Source organism: Mixophyes fleayi, chromosome 2 (assembly GCF_038048845.1).
Source record: "Mixophyes fleayi isolate aMixFle1 chromosome 2, aMixFle1.hap1, whole genome shotgun sequence".
Classification (NCBI taxonomy): domain Eukaryota; kingdom Metazoa; phylum Chordata; class Amphibia; order Anura; family Limnodynastidae; genus Mixophyes; species Mixophyes fleayi.
The window spans coordinates 329,830,864-329,849,143 of record NC_134403.1 but is presented as its reverse complement, the minus strand read 5'-3'; the positions used below and the strand labels follow the sequence as shown (position 1 = coordinate 329,849,143).

The 18,280-nt window shown below is 38.8% G+C and overlaps 1 protein-coding gene across 6 annotated transcripts in view; it reads left to right on the top strand.

Moving 5' to 3' along the window:
• MYO18A (myosin XVIIIA) overlaps nucleotides 1-18,280 on the top strand; it is a 248,957-nt gene that overhangs the window by 186,920 nt on the left and 43,757 nt on the right. For all 6 annotated transcript variants that reach the window (XM_075196848.1, XM_075196847.1, XM_075196845.1 and 3 more), the window contains 6 exons: nucleotides 4,639-4,728; nucleotides 5,926-6,045; nucleotides 9,896-10,007; nucleotides 12,514-12,641; nucleotides 14,169-14,323; nucleotides 17,852-17,975. In XM_075196848.1, the coding sequence (XP_075052949.1) occupies nucleotides 4,639-4,728; nucleotides 5,926-6,045; nucleotides 9,896-10,007; nucleotides 12,514-12,641; nucleotides 14,169-14,323; nucleotides 17,852-17,975 (729 nt within the window). The remainder of the gene's footprint in view (nucleotides 1-4,638; nucleotides 4,729-5,925; nucleotides 6,046-9,895; nucleotides 10,008-12,513; nucleotides 12,642-14,168; nucleotides 14,324-17,851; nucleotides 17,976-18,280) is intronic.

Genomic DNA, 18,280 nt, shown 5'->3' with positions numbered 1-18,280 from the left:
GAAAACAAACGTTTACAAAGTTTTATTGCTCTTACAAGCTGGTTCTGTGTATGTGAGTGTAAGGACGAGTGATGTAAACCTGGTGTATATATCGGAGCATCAGGCGCGGGCTGGGAGAGGGATGGCCGGGGGGCACACAGGCGGCCGCATCATATTACAGGGGATGATGACGCAGCTGCCTGTGCGCTGACGCGGCCGCATCCGCATCTGATGACATGGGGGGAGAAACTGATTTTTGCATCCGGGGGGGTGTCCGGCCGGCCTACCCCCCGACCCTAATAGGCGTCTAACCCCGCTGCCCCCCGGGCCAACCCGCCACTGCGGAGCATGCCACTGTCTGCGTCTTAAAAAAACAAACAAAAAAACACTTTTACATTGCCACTGACAACCGTATGTATGTGTGTGTATGTATGTATGTATGTATGTATATGTGTACCTGTGCTTTGCCAAATGCAGGATACTTCATTGTATGATGAGCCATTGCAGTCAGAAATACACCTAGCTGTGAGGGGCAACTCAAGTGATTGTTTTGTAGGTAGGACTCGAATGTCGGTCACAGTATAGAACAAACATTCATTGTCCCCACATATTACCTAACTTACCCATAGTTCGTCTGTATGTATACACATATATATGTATGTATACATATTATTACTATCTGATATACTTTCCTCTCTAAGCGGGTGCTAGAACCAGTCTTGTTTATTTAGCATAAACGTTTATTCTTGTTGTACAGTTCCACTTTTTTTTCCTAGCATATACAGATTAGCAGTATTTATCAAACACCTATCATGTAATCATTACATTTCTATATACACCAGACAACCCGATGTTAGCAATATAGACCTGTACACACATCACAGCAGATGTGTACACTTTCATCTACAGAAAGATATTCTATAAAGCTCCCTTTAGGAGAGGAGGATTTCAACAGACCAGGCGCCAAAACTATAATCTGCCTACTGTGTTTTCCGCCTGTGTTTTCTTCTCTGTCCAAGATGCTGACTTTTATGTGACAAAACATTATTGACCTGCTCATAGTGAAGAGGATTTTCTGCTTGAAAATAAGTTGTTTAGTAAATCTCCTCCCTTCCCGTTAGTAGTAGTTTGGTGGTGTCCCCTCCCTTGGGACCCCCACCTTCGCTGTGTTTATAAGGGTCCTGCTGCTCACATATAGCCAGGAACACAGCTCCTTTCCTCCGCTGCATGGCTTTCCCCATAATAGAGGGATATTGGATACAGGGTGACATGCAACAGCAGTTAGTGATCATCTTCTCACAAATATAAAAGTTTAAGTTAAATATCTGTGAAGACGGAGGGTAGTTACATGGTAGTGAGGTCATCACACCAAGGACAGGGTTGTTTAGAAGATCTACAGAATCCCATCTCTATTCATCTGCTGGACCCAGTGAGTTAAACTGTCAATGTTGTCGTCATCTCTGCTGCCGATCATGGTTCATACAAGGGCCAGTGATGTCACAGCATCTCAGTGTCAACTTTTTTTGAACTGTACTAAATCCCATCAGGATATTGTACTAAAGGTGGGGGAGAAGATTGAGCTGAGTGGGGAGTTAATGCTTTACCTTTGACATCTGCAATTAGATGTCAGGTTAACAATAGTTAATATATTTTACCTCCATGTTTGAATTTTGGGGTTATTGGTCATTTAAGAGTTTTATAGACCATGTAACATTGTAATTATATAGGTGGCCCATATTCTGTTTTGTAAACTTCATACATCTTTAACTATGTGATGTCTTGTATACACGGTCAGCGTGGGTACATCAGTCAACATTCATTGTGATCAACAGTGCTCAATTTTTGGGCATTCCCTGAACACCATAGAGTGTCTTGGTACCCACTGTTTATGCAGAGTAATTTAAAGTTGAGCCTACAAATGGAACAATTGAGTATTCCAGTGAAAGCTTCAAGTCATGATAGGAGATATGTATCCTGAAAGTATATGACCTAATATGGTGCACCTGGAGAGCATTAGAATGGGATGACTCAATGTGCTTAGTGCATCCGGGAAATGGCAAAAAGCCACTTTCTGGGGGGCAGTCTTGTTGTAATTCAGGAAAGAGCCACTTCTTTAAATGGAAACTAAACTTAAAAAGACTTTGATACGCTATGAAAATGCTTTTGTAAAATCTACAAATGTCAGCATGAAAGTATCATACAGAAATGTTGCCATGAAGAACTTAAGATGTTGGAAATTGTATGCACCACTGCTATGAGTACAAGGTATTGTCTCACTGCCTTAATCCGTCCGTATTACATTATGAATGGCTCCCAGCAGAGTTCTTGAATAGATGAAACATGCTGTGCATGTGTGTAATGTTTCCCTAACCATCTTAAATATCTTTTGTTAAGTTACTGTAACTTTTATATACACAATGTGTTTGTAAATGTTACTAATACTTCTTATATAAAGTAACTCGCATTTTAGGTTAAGTAGTCATTTATCTCCCATAGAGAAAATTGGACCCTTTATAAGCCCACGTTGGCAATGTAGTCGTGCAGTTCAAGCCTTTCATCGATAATAGTATATGACAGACCAGTAAACATTATTGTCCTTCAGTTATGTGATTCAGTCAGTGACGTACCTTTACATAAACTTCCTGCTCTGCTCACCTAACCAGCAGTCTCATTACTCTTCTTAAAGGGCCATTCACATGAGATGCACTTGGATTTAAAAAAGTTTATTTTAGTTTTTTAATCTTTTACATGTTGTTATTTACTCTTGTCATTTTGATGAGCTTTCGTATTGTTGTTTTTTTACCCCCCACATGACTCCCTGTAGTGACCAATAGACTGGATTTTAAAATGCCTTCTCCATGATCATTGCTGTATATGTTTGTGAAGGTTTCCATTCATTGTTTTAGACAAATTACTTGTTCTGATGAGGGGTCATTTCTGTACTCCCAACAGACAATGTTTTGAAGGTTTTCAATTACATTAATCCATACCTGTTGTAAGAACACCATTAAATCATTCTGTGGTGTTGGTGATATCTGATCATGCATAGCTTATTGATTGTCTCTTTAAATACCAATGCTAAGACTCATTTAGTCACATGACCCGTATTCCACACACTGCTGTCCAGGCCTTCCTGGGTCCTCTTTGATCACCCATACTTTGCATTAAACCCTCTTTGGTTCAGGGCTCTTTACATAGTGCAGTGCCCTTAAAGTGTCCTGATAATTGGGAATGACAACCATGCCATGAAATATAACCCTGCAAACCAAGTGAAGTGTAAATGTTGGAATAAATGTGAGCCCAGAGACCTGCTGTCTGTCCTCCCCTTGACTGTAAGCGGCTGTTGGTAGGAAGTTCTCATTATATTTATTGTACACTGGAGGTTTGTCTGATCGAGGAGGAGTGGCGGAGAATATGTTTATGATTATCAAGAGCTGCACAAGGGAATTTCAGCGAGCTCTGTTACTGCTTTGCGGAGGGAAAGCAGAGCTGCCTAATAGGAGATGCAAAACTATTGTGCACTCCAACGGGCTCAGAAACAACCTGCCACCAACAGATAGTAACTTTGTGTCTGCTCTCTGATTGTAGCCTGTCTCTTGTCTTCAGATTAACATTTATAAGGGGAGACAATTTTGCCTAATATATTATATGAACATTCAGAAATAGTGGTCCTTTATTTGATTCCATTCGAATTGGGCAAAAATCAGTATATGCCAATGTTTTCAGCACAGTAGAGTTACATTTCTGATATTTTACTGCTTCATAATTCTATAAATTACAAGTTAGCAATAATTTCTCCTGACTTTTTGCACCATAACCCCCCGATGCCTTTTTTCGTAATGATTTGGAAAGACCCAGGTTTGCAGTCACCGCTGTTTGAGGTTAAATGCTTTCCAGAGGCATTAAAATATTTGAGGATGTGGACAAGACCAAATTTAAAATATAATCAAAATGAAAAATAGGACATTTTCTAATGAGGATCAGTTACTAGTCACATTAACTTTTTAACTGCGTCTCGATTTCCATCACTAGAAAGAAATAAATTATTTGACTTTGTTAGTGGATAGGGACCAACATGCAGTGTGTATAGAAACATTCACTCAGTCCTGTAATGACTGGATATACGCATCAGAAAGCACTCTTGGATCCAACTTAAAGTCCACAATAAAACTTATCATAGCCCACTCCCAAATAATATACACTCTGTTTGAACCTCTTTTGTCTTTACATTAGTGGTCCGCCCCTGAATAAGTAAATATCAGATGAAAAAGAATTCTGTTTCGGGCACCGTCAGGTGCACACTGTTCAGATCACAGGACGTCTGTATAGGAGAACATAAGGCCTTGTACACACTGGCATTGATCTTACACACTCCATGCACATTCCTAAAGCCTATTAAATGCAGCTTGTCTGTGTTTTAACAAGCGTGTCTATCAAAACCTATGTGTATGAGCCGTAAGGGGACCAGCTTCCGTCAGGTGTAACTTCATATGTTCAGTCTGTAGAGCAGGGAGTGATGAATTCCTGGTGGAGTGCAGTGTACCTCAACAATGCCATTGTTGTTGTTAAAGGTGCTCAGATTGTCTTTTTGTTCATGTATGTTTGTGAATTTGGTTGCCAAGTCTACCATGACTGATTGTAGGTCTTCTCTATCTGCAGGAGGAGATACAACAGCTAAAGAGCAGATTGGACAAAGCGGAGAAGGAGAGGAATGAGCTGCGACTGAACAACGATCGTCTGGAGAGCAGGGTAACTCTTCTTGCCCGGTGACACAACTTCTCCCCCGTTCACCTGTTTCCTATTATTTACCCTTCCTCATGTTTTACCTCAGTACCCATAGTAATACAAACTTCCTCTTAGTTCACTAAGCAATGAAAGATTTAAGACAAATATCCTCTTTAAATCTTTGTGTCACTCTTGCAGATGTTTAGCTGATCATATCAGGATGTGTTGTCAGGTTGATGCAAATGGTAAATAGAACTCAGGCCCCTATAATTATGCACACACTAGTTTTATCCGTCTAACTTGTCAAATTGTATAAGACCAATGTCTAGGCAGACAAGGGTTGTTGCGCCAATAGTAACGGCATCTGTCTTTCTTGAAGTGAGGCAAGTGCATATGTGATCATTTTATTTCCCCAATTACATATCCTGATATAAATTTTTGCCCTGCTTTATTGCAGTCTTTGTTTTTAGGATGTGTTCTATATGTATTTAACCATTTTACATTGCCCCTGTGCTACTTTTGAATTCCATAAATATTGAATGGCACAAAAGCAGTTTTATGAACCTTTGCACACTGCTTAACATGAGGGTTCAGAAGGGCACCGTTTTATAAGACAGCTCAAAAGATATGCATATATATATATCTATATATATATATATATATATATATATATATATATAATTACTAGGAGTTATTTATGTAGCGCAACTAATTCCACAGCGCTGTACAGAGAACTCACATCGGTCCCTGCCCCATTGGGGCTTACAGTCTAAATTCTCTAACACACAGAGAGAGAGAGACTAAGGTCAATTTTTAATAGCAGCCAATTAACTTAGTAGTATGTTTTTGGACCGTGGGAGGAAACCCACGCAAACATGAGAAGAACTCCACATAGATAAGGCCACCCCACACAATATTTAATACGGTATGATCCTGTAGAGCTACTGTAATAGCTTGGACATCACAGGGCACTCATTTGTTGTGTCCTTTAGTAGTGGTCTCCTCTCATAATGGTACATAAGCATTTGCATACATAAAATTTGAAAATTGTCAAATGCTGTAGCCAGTAAGAAGTACTGAGGCTTTTGTTAATATGCTGATCTTTAATTGAAGAAAGAAATGACCACAGTAAACACATTTAGCGAAACAAAATTTTATATATATATAACTTTACAATTTTTTGGGAAAGTCTGACAATGACATGTGCTAATTTGCTTCTAGATCACAGAGTTGAATTCTGAGCTCACAGACGAGAGAAACACAGGAGAATCTGCCTCCCAGCTACTGGAAACAGAGACTGGTGATAGGCTGCGGGCGGAGAAAGACATGAAGGATCTGCAGGTAAAAGGTCTTTGTATTCCATCCTCTCAGTGCAGTCTGTGGTGACCAGGTCTGTGCTTCCAGCAAGTCATCACCCTCTTATCTTTTGGAATATGATCTAACGGCTGCAACCACCTGCCTTGTTTGTCTCATTGCTGCCCTGTACAGCACCTTATAAAGACATTATCCTTGTAGCATGAACAGGCGAGGACTCTGGGTATCGCATCTCTCCTCACACTGAAATACAAATAATATTAGTTTAATGGCCATTTTCACTGTTTTATACATTTACCACATGCTGCATTTCAAAGCTAAGATTTTCCTGTTAGATGATTGCTCTTTAAACAGCACAGTGAGGATATGAATTTGTGTAAATACAATATATATGTGTGATAATGTGTCCCCTACTGTACACTTATAAGGGTATTAAATATCATACATGGGATCTGTGGCCCGAGTACTATATAAAGTATGGGCTTCTGGACGATACCTTTTATGCTATTCTTCTTATATCCTCCATAATTAACAGTAGGGGGGCCATTATCTTGTGTACATTATCCTAATGAACAACTGCAGTGATTATATCAGAACCCATCAATTATAAACTATAACATCAGAACTCACAATTTTATGGAATATTTACAGCATTTCGTACATAAAGTGAAATATATATATATATATATAAATATAACGCACTTATAACAGTGTTGTCCCATACAGAGAACCAATTATTATGTGGAAATACCAGTGTGCTGAGCATTTTACAAGCAGAAAGCAGTTTCCAGTGATTTGGCAGCACAAGATAAGAGCTTCAATCTGTAGCTTTAAGTCGCTGCCATTGCTAATTGTTGAGATTACAACCCTGCCTATTACTAGATATTTTAAAAACTGTTTATGACCCTAATCCTCTGCTGTAGGCAGAGATATCTACATATGCATTTATTTTTCTAAGTATTTGTTTACAAAATGGACAGATGGTTCTTCAAAGTCTATTCACTCATTTAAAAAGAGTCTCTCATCCACAACACACACCTTTTGGAGTATACTTCTGTACACGTCATTATAAAAAGCTTCTGTCGGACCATCTGGTTTATTCTAAAAAATGTATTGGCCACGTTGAGTTGTAAGATCTTCCGATACAAAGTGGGTCTTGCAGGCCTATCGCACTGCGTTGTGCTGCTAAGGCATTGCCGCCATCTCTGGAGCGCTGAACTCCTTCATATTCACCTCTTTTGTGTTTGTGTTGTCACCATTCCAGCTTGGCCTTGCCGACGTTTCTAATAATACTGATTACTTGTAAGGCTGGGATGGAGTGGAGGAGATTGGCAGCCAGCTCGGTGGTGCGAGTACCTCTTGTGACTAAAGAACACTTCAGACATGTTTTGTCTGCCAGTACTAATGTGAGAAAAGTGTTCTTTTCACGTTTCTGAGCGTGTATCTCCATGGGAAGAACAGGCAGCCTCATTCTTCTAGAGAGGCTGTGTGCTGGGTCTCCCTATTTGCAGTGTTTTTCATCACTCTGGAGTATGTGTTTGTATCCTAGAGGAGGAAATGATCTTTTCTTGCTTTCAGGACCATTGCATTAATGTCTGCCATTTGTTTCACTAATGGCGACACAATTACATTTCCATAATGATCTATTTACCATTTAGATTAAAGGGCTGGGATTCTTACTTGTCTGAAAGATAAAACTTATCTTACAAAAAGTTAAAGGCACTCCAAGCCCTAATTTCATTTTCCCTTTGCATCGGTCTAATGAAAATACTTAGGGATGAATGTGTGTTTGCATTAGGACAGAACCCACAGCAACACTGCATTGTGCCTTTATCCTCTATCTGCCAATTAAAAATAAATACACATTTAAATTTATTGATATATATTTCCATTTAAAGAATTATTTCTAATTATTTCTAAAGTAAGGTATCAGCTAGTTGTAACACTTACTAATATATGTATGTAAAATCCTCATAAACTTGGCAGAATTAAAGATTGATGTGAAGTCACTTGGTTTCCTTCCTTAGAGAAGCTATATTTTCTATATTATACTGCATTGTTGTTAGACAAGTACTGTCAAGGTATTCACATGAAACAGGTCACAAATATATATTTTAACTGCATGTTCGCCAGGCCAAACACTATCTAAAAACAATTCATGGCATTGAGCGTAGGAATGTTGTCTTTGTCGGCTGTATTGGGCCTGCAGGCCATCAGGTGGATCGCTTTGTGTTAGAGTATTGAAGAAAGACATTCAGGGCTTCTTATAGAGAATTATAGTAAGTAATTACTTATTGCAATCTACTTAAAGAGCTATGGTAATAATGCACACGGCGCGTTACTTTTAACCGTAACGCGGCCAATTGAATACCCACCAAAGAGTAATTCCAGCCTCCCAATAGAGTGCTATCTAAAGGCTCCCCTCTGTCCAATTACCAAAACATGGTGTCCCTCCCCTGGAAACCCCTGATTGCCTAATAGATACCACATCGCCCATTTGGGCTTGTTGCCTGGGGAATATTCATAGTAAGTTTGGGGTATCTGTGTAGGGCAGTGTTTCTCAACTCCAGTCCTCAGGACCCCCTAGCAGTACATGTTTTCCATATCTCCTTGCTGGAGCACAGGTGTATTCATTACTGACTGACACAGTGTAGCAGGTGGTATAATTACTTCACTGGTCACCTGGCAATCCTGCACTGTTAGTGGGTCCTGAGGACTGGAGTTGAGAAACACTGGTCTAGGGTGTCTCCTGACAGCTGCTTGTGAAGTCAGCTATGATCCAGTACACATTCACACTAAGGGATAGTGTCTGTAAATTGGTTATCAAGATCAAAATTAAAGTACTGTTGCTTTTAAATTTTGCCACAATGTTTTATCTTTTACTTACATTCTTGTGAATGTTGTATACAATGGCCACTAAAGTGGTTTTCCCACGTCTTATTCTACAAATGGAGAACATTTCACCTATGTTTCCCCCATAAAGCAAATTTTAAATTTATAAATTGTATTGTTCTTGCTGTGTACTATTTACAAAGCACAGACTGCAAAGTAAAGACTGGCTTTGCATGCATTATCAGAATATATTAAATGAGAAAAACAGAAGCTCTCCTGCGCGTGTTTGTAAATGCAAGAAAATGTTTATCTGTCTGTAACAAATTTGAATTTCTCCTATTTGTCCAATTTAGGTGCTTAGATATACGTATGACTCATGTGAGTGTTTATAGCTGTGGTGTATTTTTCCAATGGTTTATTTTCTATATACTTGTAACAATTATCTATATTTTTTTCTTTATATTGTTATTTGTTAAAAATAACAAACAACTCTTGGGGCTAGATTTACTAAGCTGCGGGTTTGAAAAAGTGGGGATGTTGCCTGTAGCAACCAATCAGATTCTAGCTGTCATTTTGTAGCAGGTACTAAATAAATGATAGCTAGAGTCTGATTGGTTGCTATAGGCAACATCCCCACTTTTTCAAACCCGCAGCTTAGTAAATCTAGCCCTTGGTGTTTTTAAGAGATTTAGGAGACTGTTCTATTTCGCTATGACTCCAATACACAGAGTAGGTGACGGTGCCTATACAGATGTGTGTAGCTGCCTCCGAGGAGGAAATCTGTCAAGGAACCTGCAGGATTTAATACTCTCATCTGTTTTAGCAATCTGTTTCTATACCACATTGTGACACCGGTGTTATTTACCATTTTATATTGTTGTTATTAGAACATTGCTTATTTCCTGCAGTATTTTCATTCATTTGTCTTCAGAGCCCTGAGTTAGTGTTTTATTTCAAACCGCAACTATTTTTGCAAAGGCTGGAGGAGTATTCTAGGAACATATGCTCCTCACTGAGTGTTCTAACAAGATGTCCTCGTTTCTAGGCCAAATACGATGCTCTTAAGAAACAGATGGAATCTATGGAAGTGGAGGTAATGGAAGCAAGGCTGATCCGAGCTGCAGAACTAAATGGAGAGATGGATGACGATGATTCTGGTATGTTTACCTTGTATCACTCTTTGCATTTGTCTTCGCACAAGCAATATCCGGGCATTGCCACTAATGGCCAGTACGGATAGAGTGAGGGCTTTTTACTGCGGCTTATTCGGCCCTCCCTGTCTCTAGAAGCAGTAATAAGCCTAAAGTGCTGGGCCAGGGTCCGCTGTGCACTTCTGCTGCATTTAGCATTGGTGTAACGTCGAGCTTACATTGAAGACTTTGTTGTGGCTCTAAATCTGACGTTACAAATTTCTGCTGTTTGGGTTTTAATGTGCCCTGTCGAGCCAAATACACTGTTGACATTGTAGGAGGAAGACGCTAAATATTTTCTCGATAGATTTGTAAAATAACCATAGACATAGTATTTGTAGATACATACATCATTGAATGCAGCTTTCTTGTATCTTAGGGCAATGTACCCTAGTGCAGGCTGGAATCCATTGTTTGTCTCCTCCCGCCTATGTCTGCAGACATTCTAAAATACGCAGGTGCTTAGATATCATCATCACCATCATCAACATTTATTTATATAGCGCCAGCAAATTCCTTAGCGCTTTACAATTGGGAACAAACATTAATAAAACAATACTGGGTAAAACATACAGACAGAGAGGTAAGAGAACCCTGCTCAGAAGCTTATAATCTATCCTCACAGGGTACAAGTACTCACATGGTTCACAGTATGTTGGACCTAGCTATCATGAAGGCTAAAAATAGCGTAAAGTGAGATGTGTAAATCAGACCTTCAACACAATAATTTTTTCAATGGATCAAAAAATAGATAACCGCTGTTCAGCCTGCAGGAATGCAGAGCTATGTACCACAGGGTGCAAAGGTCACCTTGTATGACCCCAAACTGATCGCTAAGCCTGCCAATGTTGTGCTTTGTGTATAAGTCTATGAAACGCAAGGACAGTGGCAACTCTGTCATCTGGTATTCTTTTACTTTTCACGTCAAACAAAAAATAGACACTTAAAATCTCCTTTATTAAACTGCTACACTAGAGCATTGATAGGCAGCCTGATATATTTCGGGCCACATGGGTCTAAGGGCCTCACCCTAAATGTAAGTTTTCACTTTCTCTCAAGCAATACGTACATATGTTTTTGAATGCTATAAAAAAGTTGTTTTCCTATTGGATCTACTTGTATTGTATGATTAAACCCCCTTTAATACTATAACACTGGTTTTTGTACTTCAGGGTTTATGTGCAAGATGATTGCATTATATAGTATATGTGACTTAAGTAAAGATTAGTTGGGTAGATAGTTTGTCACCGTTCCAGGATAGGAGCTTTTAGAAGATCTTGGTATTAAAGTACTAACCACAGAAGGTCCATGTTTTGAGAAGATGCATAAGTTGGGCCAGTGTATTATCATTTTCTCTTGTAGTTTAGATTCAGCATTTCATCTAGTATACAGCTAACAAAAGTTAACTTCACTTACTGCACATGGTCACTTTTTCCTAGGAGGAAATTCTTATGTATTTATAATTTATTTTCAAGAATGTTTGGGACGTGGTATTTTAATTTGAACTCCATTCATTAGATCTACTAAAAAACAGTTAAAATGACCTCTGCTTTTACACACACACACACACCACACAGCGCACCTTATAGTAACTGTGGAGGGGGGGACAGTTGGTGTTCCTGTCTATGTACATAACTAAATTGCCAAACCACAGCTATAAATCAATGTTTACTGGATTAGAAGTTTCCAGATATGAGATTCCATATGTGTGTGTACATGTCGTCTTTCACACTTTCTAAAATGCTTTGTCAGTCTGGCTAAAGTGCTACCAGTAATTAGTAATATTTAGTCATTGAGATGATCTCTGGGATTTTACTCTCGATAGTACCCAGATTGTACTCAACAATGTGCGTGTTCTTTATACATACATACAAACATACATATATATATATATATATATATATATATGTATATATATATGTGTATATAGATGTTTAAAGGAAAACATCAGCTGCTGCCACTCTTAAGTGAGGATTAACCTTCAGCAGATATACAGCAGCTGCAAATATGACCTGAGTGCAAACACGCCTGGGAGTAATGGGCTTTGGGGAATATATTTTTAACACATTTGTTTGTTGTTCACTCATTTCAGTAAGATCTCCATTGATTAAGAGGCCGTGTTTAGCTTAATTAACAAGCTAGAAATCAGAAGCTCATTTAGCAGCGTTAGTCGTTAACTCTGCTAAAAACTAAAGGTTGTATTAATGATGAGATAAAATTTTAACGTTTAGAGATGTGTAAATTGTTGTTGGGCTTTCTTATATATATATATATATATATATATATATATATATATATATATATACACAGAGAGAGAGAGATGTTTACAACACACACATTTACAAACTGTGAAAAGGCTCAAAAATGTAAAAATACTTAACTCTCTTTAATGTTGATTTAATGTTAATTATACTTCTTCCACTGTTCTGAAAAGCACTTTCCTTTTTGCCCTGATTTTCTTATTTCCCTATAGGTGGGGAATGGCGGCTGAAATATGAGAGATCTGTACGCGAGATTGATTTCACAAAGAAACGAATGCAACAAGAGTTTGAGGATAAACTTGAAGTAGAGCAGCAGAGCAAAAGACAGCTGGAACGTAGAGTAAGTCTGCGGATACCTTTGTCTCCTTAATAATCATTTTATAATTAAAAAAACATGTGCACAGTAAATTGTGTCCCACACTAGTCATTGTGCATATATGCTGTGTGTGTGTTATACATTAGTCTGTGTGCATATATGCTGTGTGTGTGTGTTATACATTAGTCTGTGTGCATATATGCTGTGTGTGTGTTATACATTAGTCTGTGTGCATATATGCTGTGTGTGTGTTATACATTAGTCTGTGTGCATATATAATGTGTGTGTTATACATTAGTCTGTGTGCATAGATGCTGTGTGTGTGTTATACATTAGTATGTGTACCTATATGCTGTGTGTGTGTTATATATTAGTCTGTGTGCATATGTACTGTGTGTGTGTGTGTGTGTTATACATTATTCTGTGTGTATATGTACCCTGCACTTGGCCGGCCCGTGCCCAAATTAGTTTATAACCTAGGAGGAAGAGTGACTATTATAGCTGGTGGTGGGCAAAGTGGGAATTGACTACTGTTAGGCAGAAGCATTATCAGCGACCAATACCAAAACAGACAAATATTGATTGTAATGTTGCTCATCCAATAGAAAGTGCTGTACTGTCGGATGTAGTTTATAGACGTTAGCTCAAAGCTGATATTATTGGCCCTTAAGTTTTTAATGTTTCCATACAGGTGGTTGTGTAGGAGTAGGGTACTGTGTTTTACTTGGGCACTGTTTCTTATAGTACTGCTTTTCACAGGTCAAGGATTGTCTACTGTGGGACTGTGTTACAATAAATTAATTAACGGCCTAACACGCTGTAATCCAGCAGACAATCAGTTAGGTCTTTCTTATGCAGTTTAGAATTGTTGAGTATAGCTTTAAGAAGAAATATTTTTATTATGGTGTGTGCTTGCAGTGTTGGTACTAAAAAGCGCCAATTGCACTTAAGCAATAAAATAATCATTAATTACCAACACCCCCACATCTGTCACTTTACCATGTATGAGTGCAATTGGAGTCTTCTGCATTTTTGACATGATGGTTGTAAAGCTTAAAAGTAAGAAATGTGAACAAACAAATATCATATAGCAACAACGCAAAAGAAATTAGCACAATCAGCGGGCAATCAGTCAAAGAGTCGTAAGTGCAATATGCAAATGGATCAGCATATGGACATAAGTATACATACTTTTTAAGCGCATGCGTGGTACACAAATGAACATTCTACGCAAAAAAATATGCATACGTCTAACTCCAGTATGTGTAAGTGTACCTGTTGCATTTTTTCATGAGATCCAATCTATCAATGTTTCAGGAACCAGTGATATCCTTGAATATATGTATTTTTTCTGTCTTAATTTAGAATGCACAGTATAGCTCTAGAGAAGAGTATAAAGATGCACTCACTTATTTTATAGAGTGTAACAGAGACAACCAGTTCTCTTGTTTTTCTAAGTAGTAAGACCTCAGGCCCAGGGAAGATCCATCCACATCACATATAAGCTTCCACTTGTCTGCTGTGTAACCAGAATCCTTCTCTACCTTTTAGCTTACAGATCTGCAGGCAGATAATGAAGAGACACAGAGAACACTGCAGCAACTAAAGAAGAAGTGCCAACGGCTAACATCTGAGCTGCAAGACACCAAGCTTCACTTAGAGGGACACCAGGGGCGAAACCATGATCTTGAGAAGAAGCAGCGAAGGTCAGTGATTCCATAAACTGCACTTGGTTCGATCCTACGTTTAAAAAGATCAGTTTCATACTTAGAAAACTATATATTGTATAACTATTCATTGGATCAGCTAAGCATGAATAAATTCATGTCTGTGCGATGTTTTTGTTTTCTTTTAAATTCTTAAAATTTGTGTTTTTAAATATTTTATTTTAATGTTTAAGTAATAGTATAAATAATATAATCATCATTAACATCACCATTTATTTATATAGCGCCACTAATTCCGCAGCGCTGTGTGGAGAACTCACTCACATCAGTCCCTGCCCCATTGGAGCTTACAGTCTAAATTCCCTAACACACACACACACACACAGATAGAGACAGGCAGACAGACTAGGGTCAATTTGTTAGCATCCAATTAACCTACCAGTATGTTTTTGGAGTATCAGGGGCGCACGCAGGGGAGGTTTCTGGTTTCCCAGGAACCCCTCCCCTCCGGGAACCAACGGTACTCCACAGCAGCCGCGGCGCTGTCAAAGAAGCGTCCGCGGCAGTGCTGTATTGTAGTATAATACCGCACTGCCGCGGATGCTTCTTGACAGCGCCGCGGCTGCTTAGAATTCAGACTCGCTGAAATGCGCAGCAGCTCTCTCTCTCGCTCTATTTCTCGCTCTATTTTTTTTCCCCGGGGGGGCGGAAACCCCCCTTCTAAATCCTGCGTTTGCCTCTGAGTGTGGGAGGAAACCGGAGCACCCGGAAGAAACCCACGCAAACACGGGGAGAACATACAAACTCCTCACAGATAAGGCCATGGTCGGGAATTGAACTCATTGCCCCAGTGCTGCGAGGCAGAAGTGCTAACCACTTGGCCACCGTAAAAGTATTTGAATGATTTTGTTTAATTCAAACTGTCTTCCGTGTTCCAGATAGAATCAAACAATTTAATCTGGAACGTGCTCAGTCATGGTTGATCCTGTTTGACAGTCTTGAATTTAGCTTCATTTTTATTATTTGTTTAATATTTGAGAAATTTTGACAAATCGGTTCAGGAAATGTTATGTGGCTGGCTCGACCTTACCTAGTGATATTATATTTTTCTTCGGTAGGGTACTGCCATATTTCTTTCTCTATTATATTCTGTATATAAGGATTAGAATATGTATACACCGCGCTTTTCATGCTGTGACTGCAACTAGCGCTGAGGTCATTGAACTCTATGAAGAACGCCAACAGTACGTGAAAGCATTGGGAGTGAATGATGGATGCAGGGCAATAGGGCATGATGAATTTATGATGCATCCAAAGTTCACAAATGGGTTCGGTGAGGCCTATTTGCTGTGCAGGTTAATCTGCTTTCACCAAGTGAAGGACCCATAAGTTTAAATACTAATTGAGGCTTTCTTAACAGAATATTACATAATTGTATGTTTTTCTGAACATCCATAGTATACCAGTTTAAAATCTCCTACTATAAATAGATTGGACTGCTCTTGTCAGGTGTATGCCAACTTAAGAATGTTGAGGATAATCAGAAGACCAATCAAACATTGTACAGAGCACCAGAAATTACATGGCTGCTGTTCTTTAACTTTCGCCATAGTCCTGTATTATTATTACAGTTGTTCTGTACAGTGCAAGTCCTTAAGACATCATGTTTCCTAACTAGACTGCTACTACAACAATAATGACAAAATATTTGTGCTCTGTGTCAACATGTACCGCTGTTCAAAAAATATCTCTAGAAAATAATGACAGAAGTACAGGTCATGATGGTGATCAAATAGATAAAAAAAACACACAGTGCTGGAACTGGGAGACAGTCTGATTATATAAATTTGTGGAAACAAATTCAGTACAAATAAAATCTTTATTTGTATTTGTTTCATAACAAACCCATGAAGTAATAAGCATTCCTTGGCCTCAATGCACTAATGTATCAATATATTGATACTATAATCTCCTAAATAAACACATAAGTGATAATGCAGGTAAATATTGCAACTATAACTAATAGGCACAATATATTAAATACCCCTACGATAGGAAATTACTGTATGGAATGATATGATCCAATGTACAGACTCCGAAACACATGTCTAGCACAGCATTGATTGAATCTCACTCGGGTGCCAGCTTATGGAACACACACCACTTCTTCTGTTCTAAGCGGCAGTGAGTGAACTCCGTGTATCAATATCAGTTTTCCTTATTATGAGCTCATATAATTTGGTGCTTAATATATATTGATACATCCATTGGTAAAAAATAAATATGTGCACATATAAAGACGTAAGCAGTTCTATGGTAATAATATACCAGCTCCAATAGTCACTCTGTAAAAGCTTTACATGCCAGAGGCAGATAGTTAGCTGAGCAGGTAAATGCCTAATACTCACAGTACCACACGAAAATGGATTGGAGATCAGATGTTCGATTGTTGTGGTCAACGTCCTTAGGGTCAATCGCCCACTTCTCTTATAGCGCCTAAACTCCACCGATCATCCTGCTCCTACAATTTGGGAAATCTCACGCAAGTATATTCAATAGTCCCGATATTGAGAGCGGATACAGACTGGAATGTTCATGGCAAGGTAATCCAAGCTGGTTGTATAAGCCGTTCTTAGGGCCTGCAGCCCCCTTCCACTGAGCGGCAGCCTGATACTACACCTCCAATATATAATAAGCATCCGATCACGGAACTTAAGTGAGTGAGAGTTCCAGACAAATGAAAATAGAGAAATCCAGATAAAAATAGATGAATAGAGTACTCCCCACTAACGCGTTTCATCACCCACAGTGACTTCTTCAGAGGAGAATAAAGCAATGGTGATCATTTGGATATTTAAAGTGGCCTCAGCCATACAGTCACATTTTCTGTGTGGAAATGAGCACGTTTGCATAATTGAGATGCCTGTTCCAATATTACAAGAGTCCTAAGGCTAAAAAAAATGTTGCTTTATTCAAAAAGCTTAAAATAATAAACCATTATGGTTAGGGATTTTTTCCCCTCTGAACATCAGACTCAGTAATGAATGGTATTATGTTTTGCTTAGCAGAGTCCTAAATTATTATTAATATTATTGTTACTACTATTGTTTATCCCTATAAATGATTGATCACGGCGAACAACAGCTTGAAGCAGGCAAATAATAAGGTCATTTTGGCCATACACGTAATAATCATGTCAGACAACTGGGACATTTAGCAGAAAGTCCCAAGAGATCGCTCCAAAATGATCAGCAGACCTAAATCAGAACCATACTAGAAACTGTGATCTGCTGACCTCAATCCATGTGTGCGACATAATTGTCCAATCACAGTGCTCGGGTGCCAGGTGCATTCTTTCTGGTTTAGTGACCTTTTCAGCTAATCAAGAAATTCTATTCGTTATGTAACCGCTAAGGCACTTCTTTGCACAAACAGCCACAAGTTCTAACTAGGAAACAAAGATGTTGTCAAAATAAAATCTTAACATTTGGACACTTTAAAGCACAGTCAAAAGTAAGACAAGCCCCAGGAGAGGAAAAACGTCATTAACCATGACATTTCTCCCAGGTTTGATACCGAGCTGGCACAAGCCCAGGAAGAGGCACAGAGGGAGAAGATACTGAAGGAAAAGTTGAGCCGAGAAAAGGACATACTCACGTCTGAGGTGTTCACCATACGACAGCAGCTTGAGGTGAGCTTTTCTATTACTAAATACATACAATTGGCTTAGCCATGCAATCAACCCAAGCTCGATACATACCGCTAACTTAAACGCCACCAAGTATAAGCAATGTCAACAAACGTGTGCCGGTGTTAGAGTTACTCCCTTTGTTACGGTAGCTCTTGAGACGTTAGAATTATCTTATGTGTTAAATGCTTGATTTAGAATATTTTGGACTCATATGAAAGTTACATGATATTTTGTTTTATTCAATTCATAACACTAAATGCACTTAGCCACACTGCATTGTTCTGGAGTGCCCACTGGCACAATTG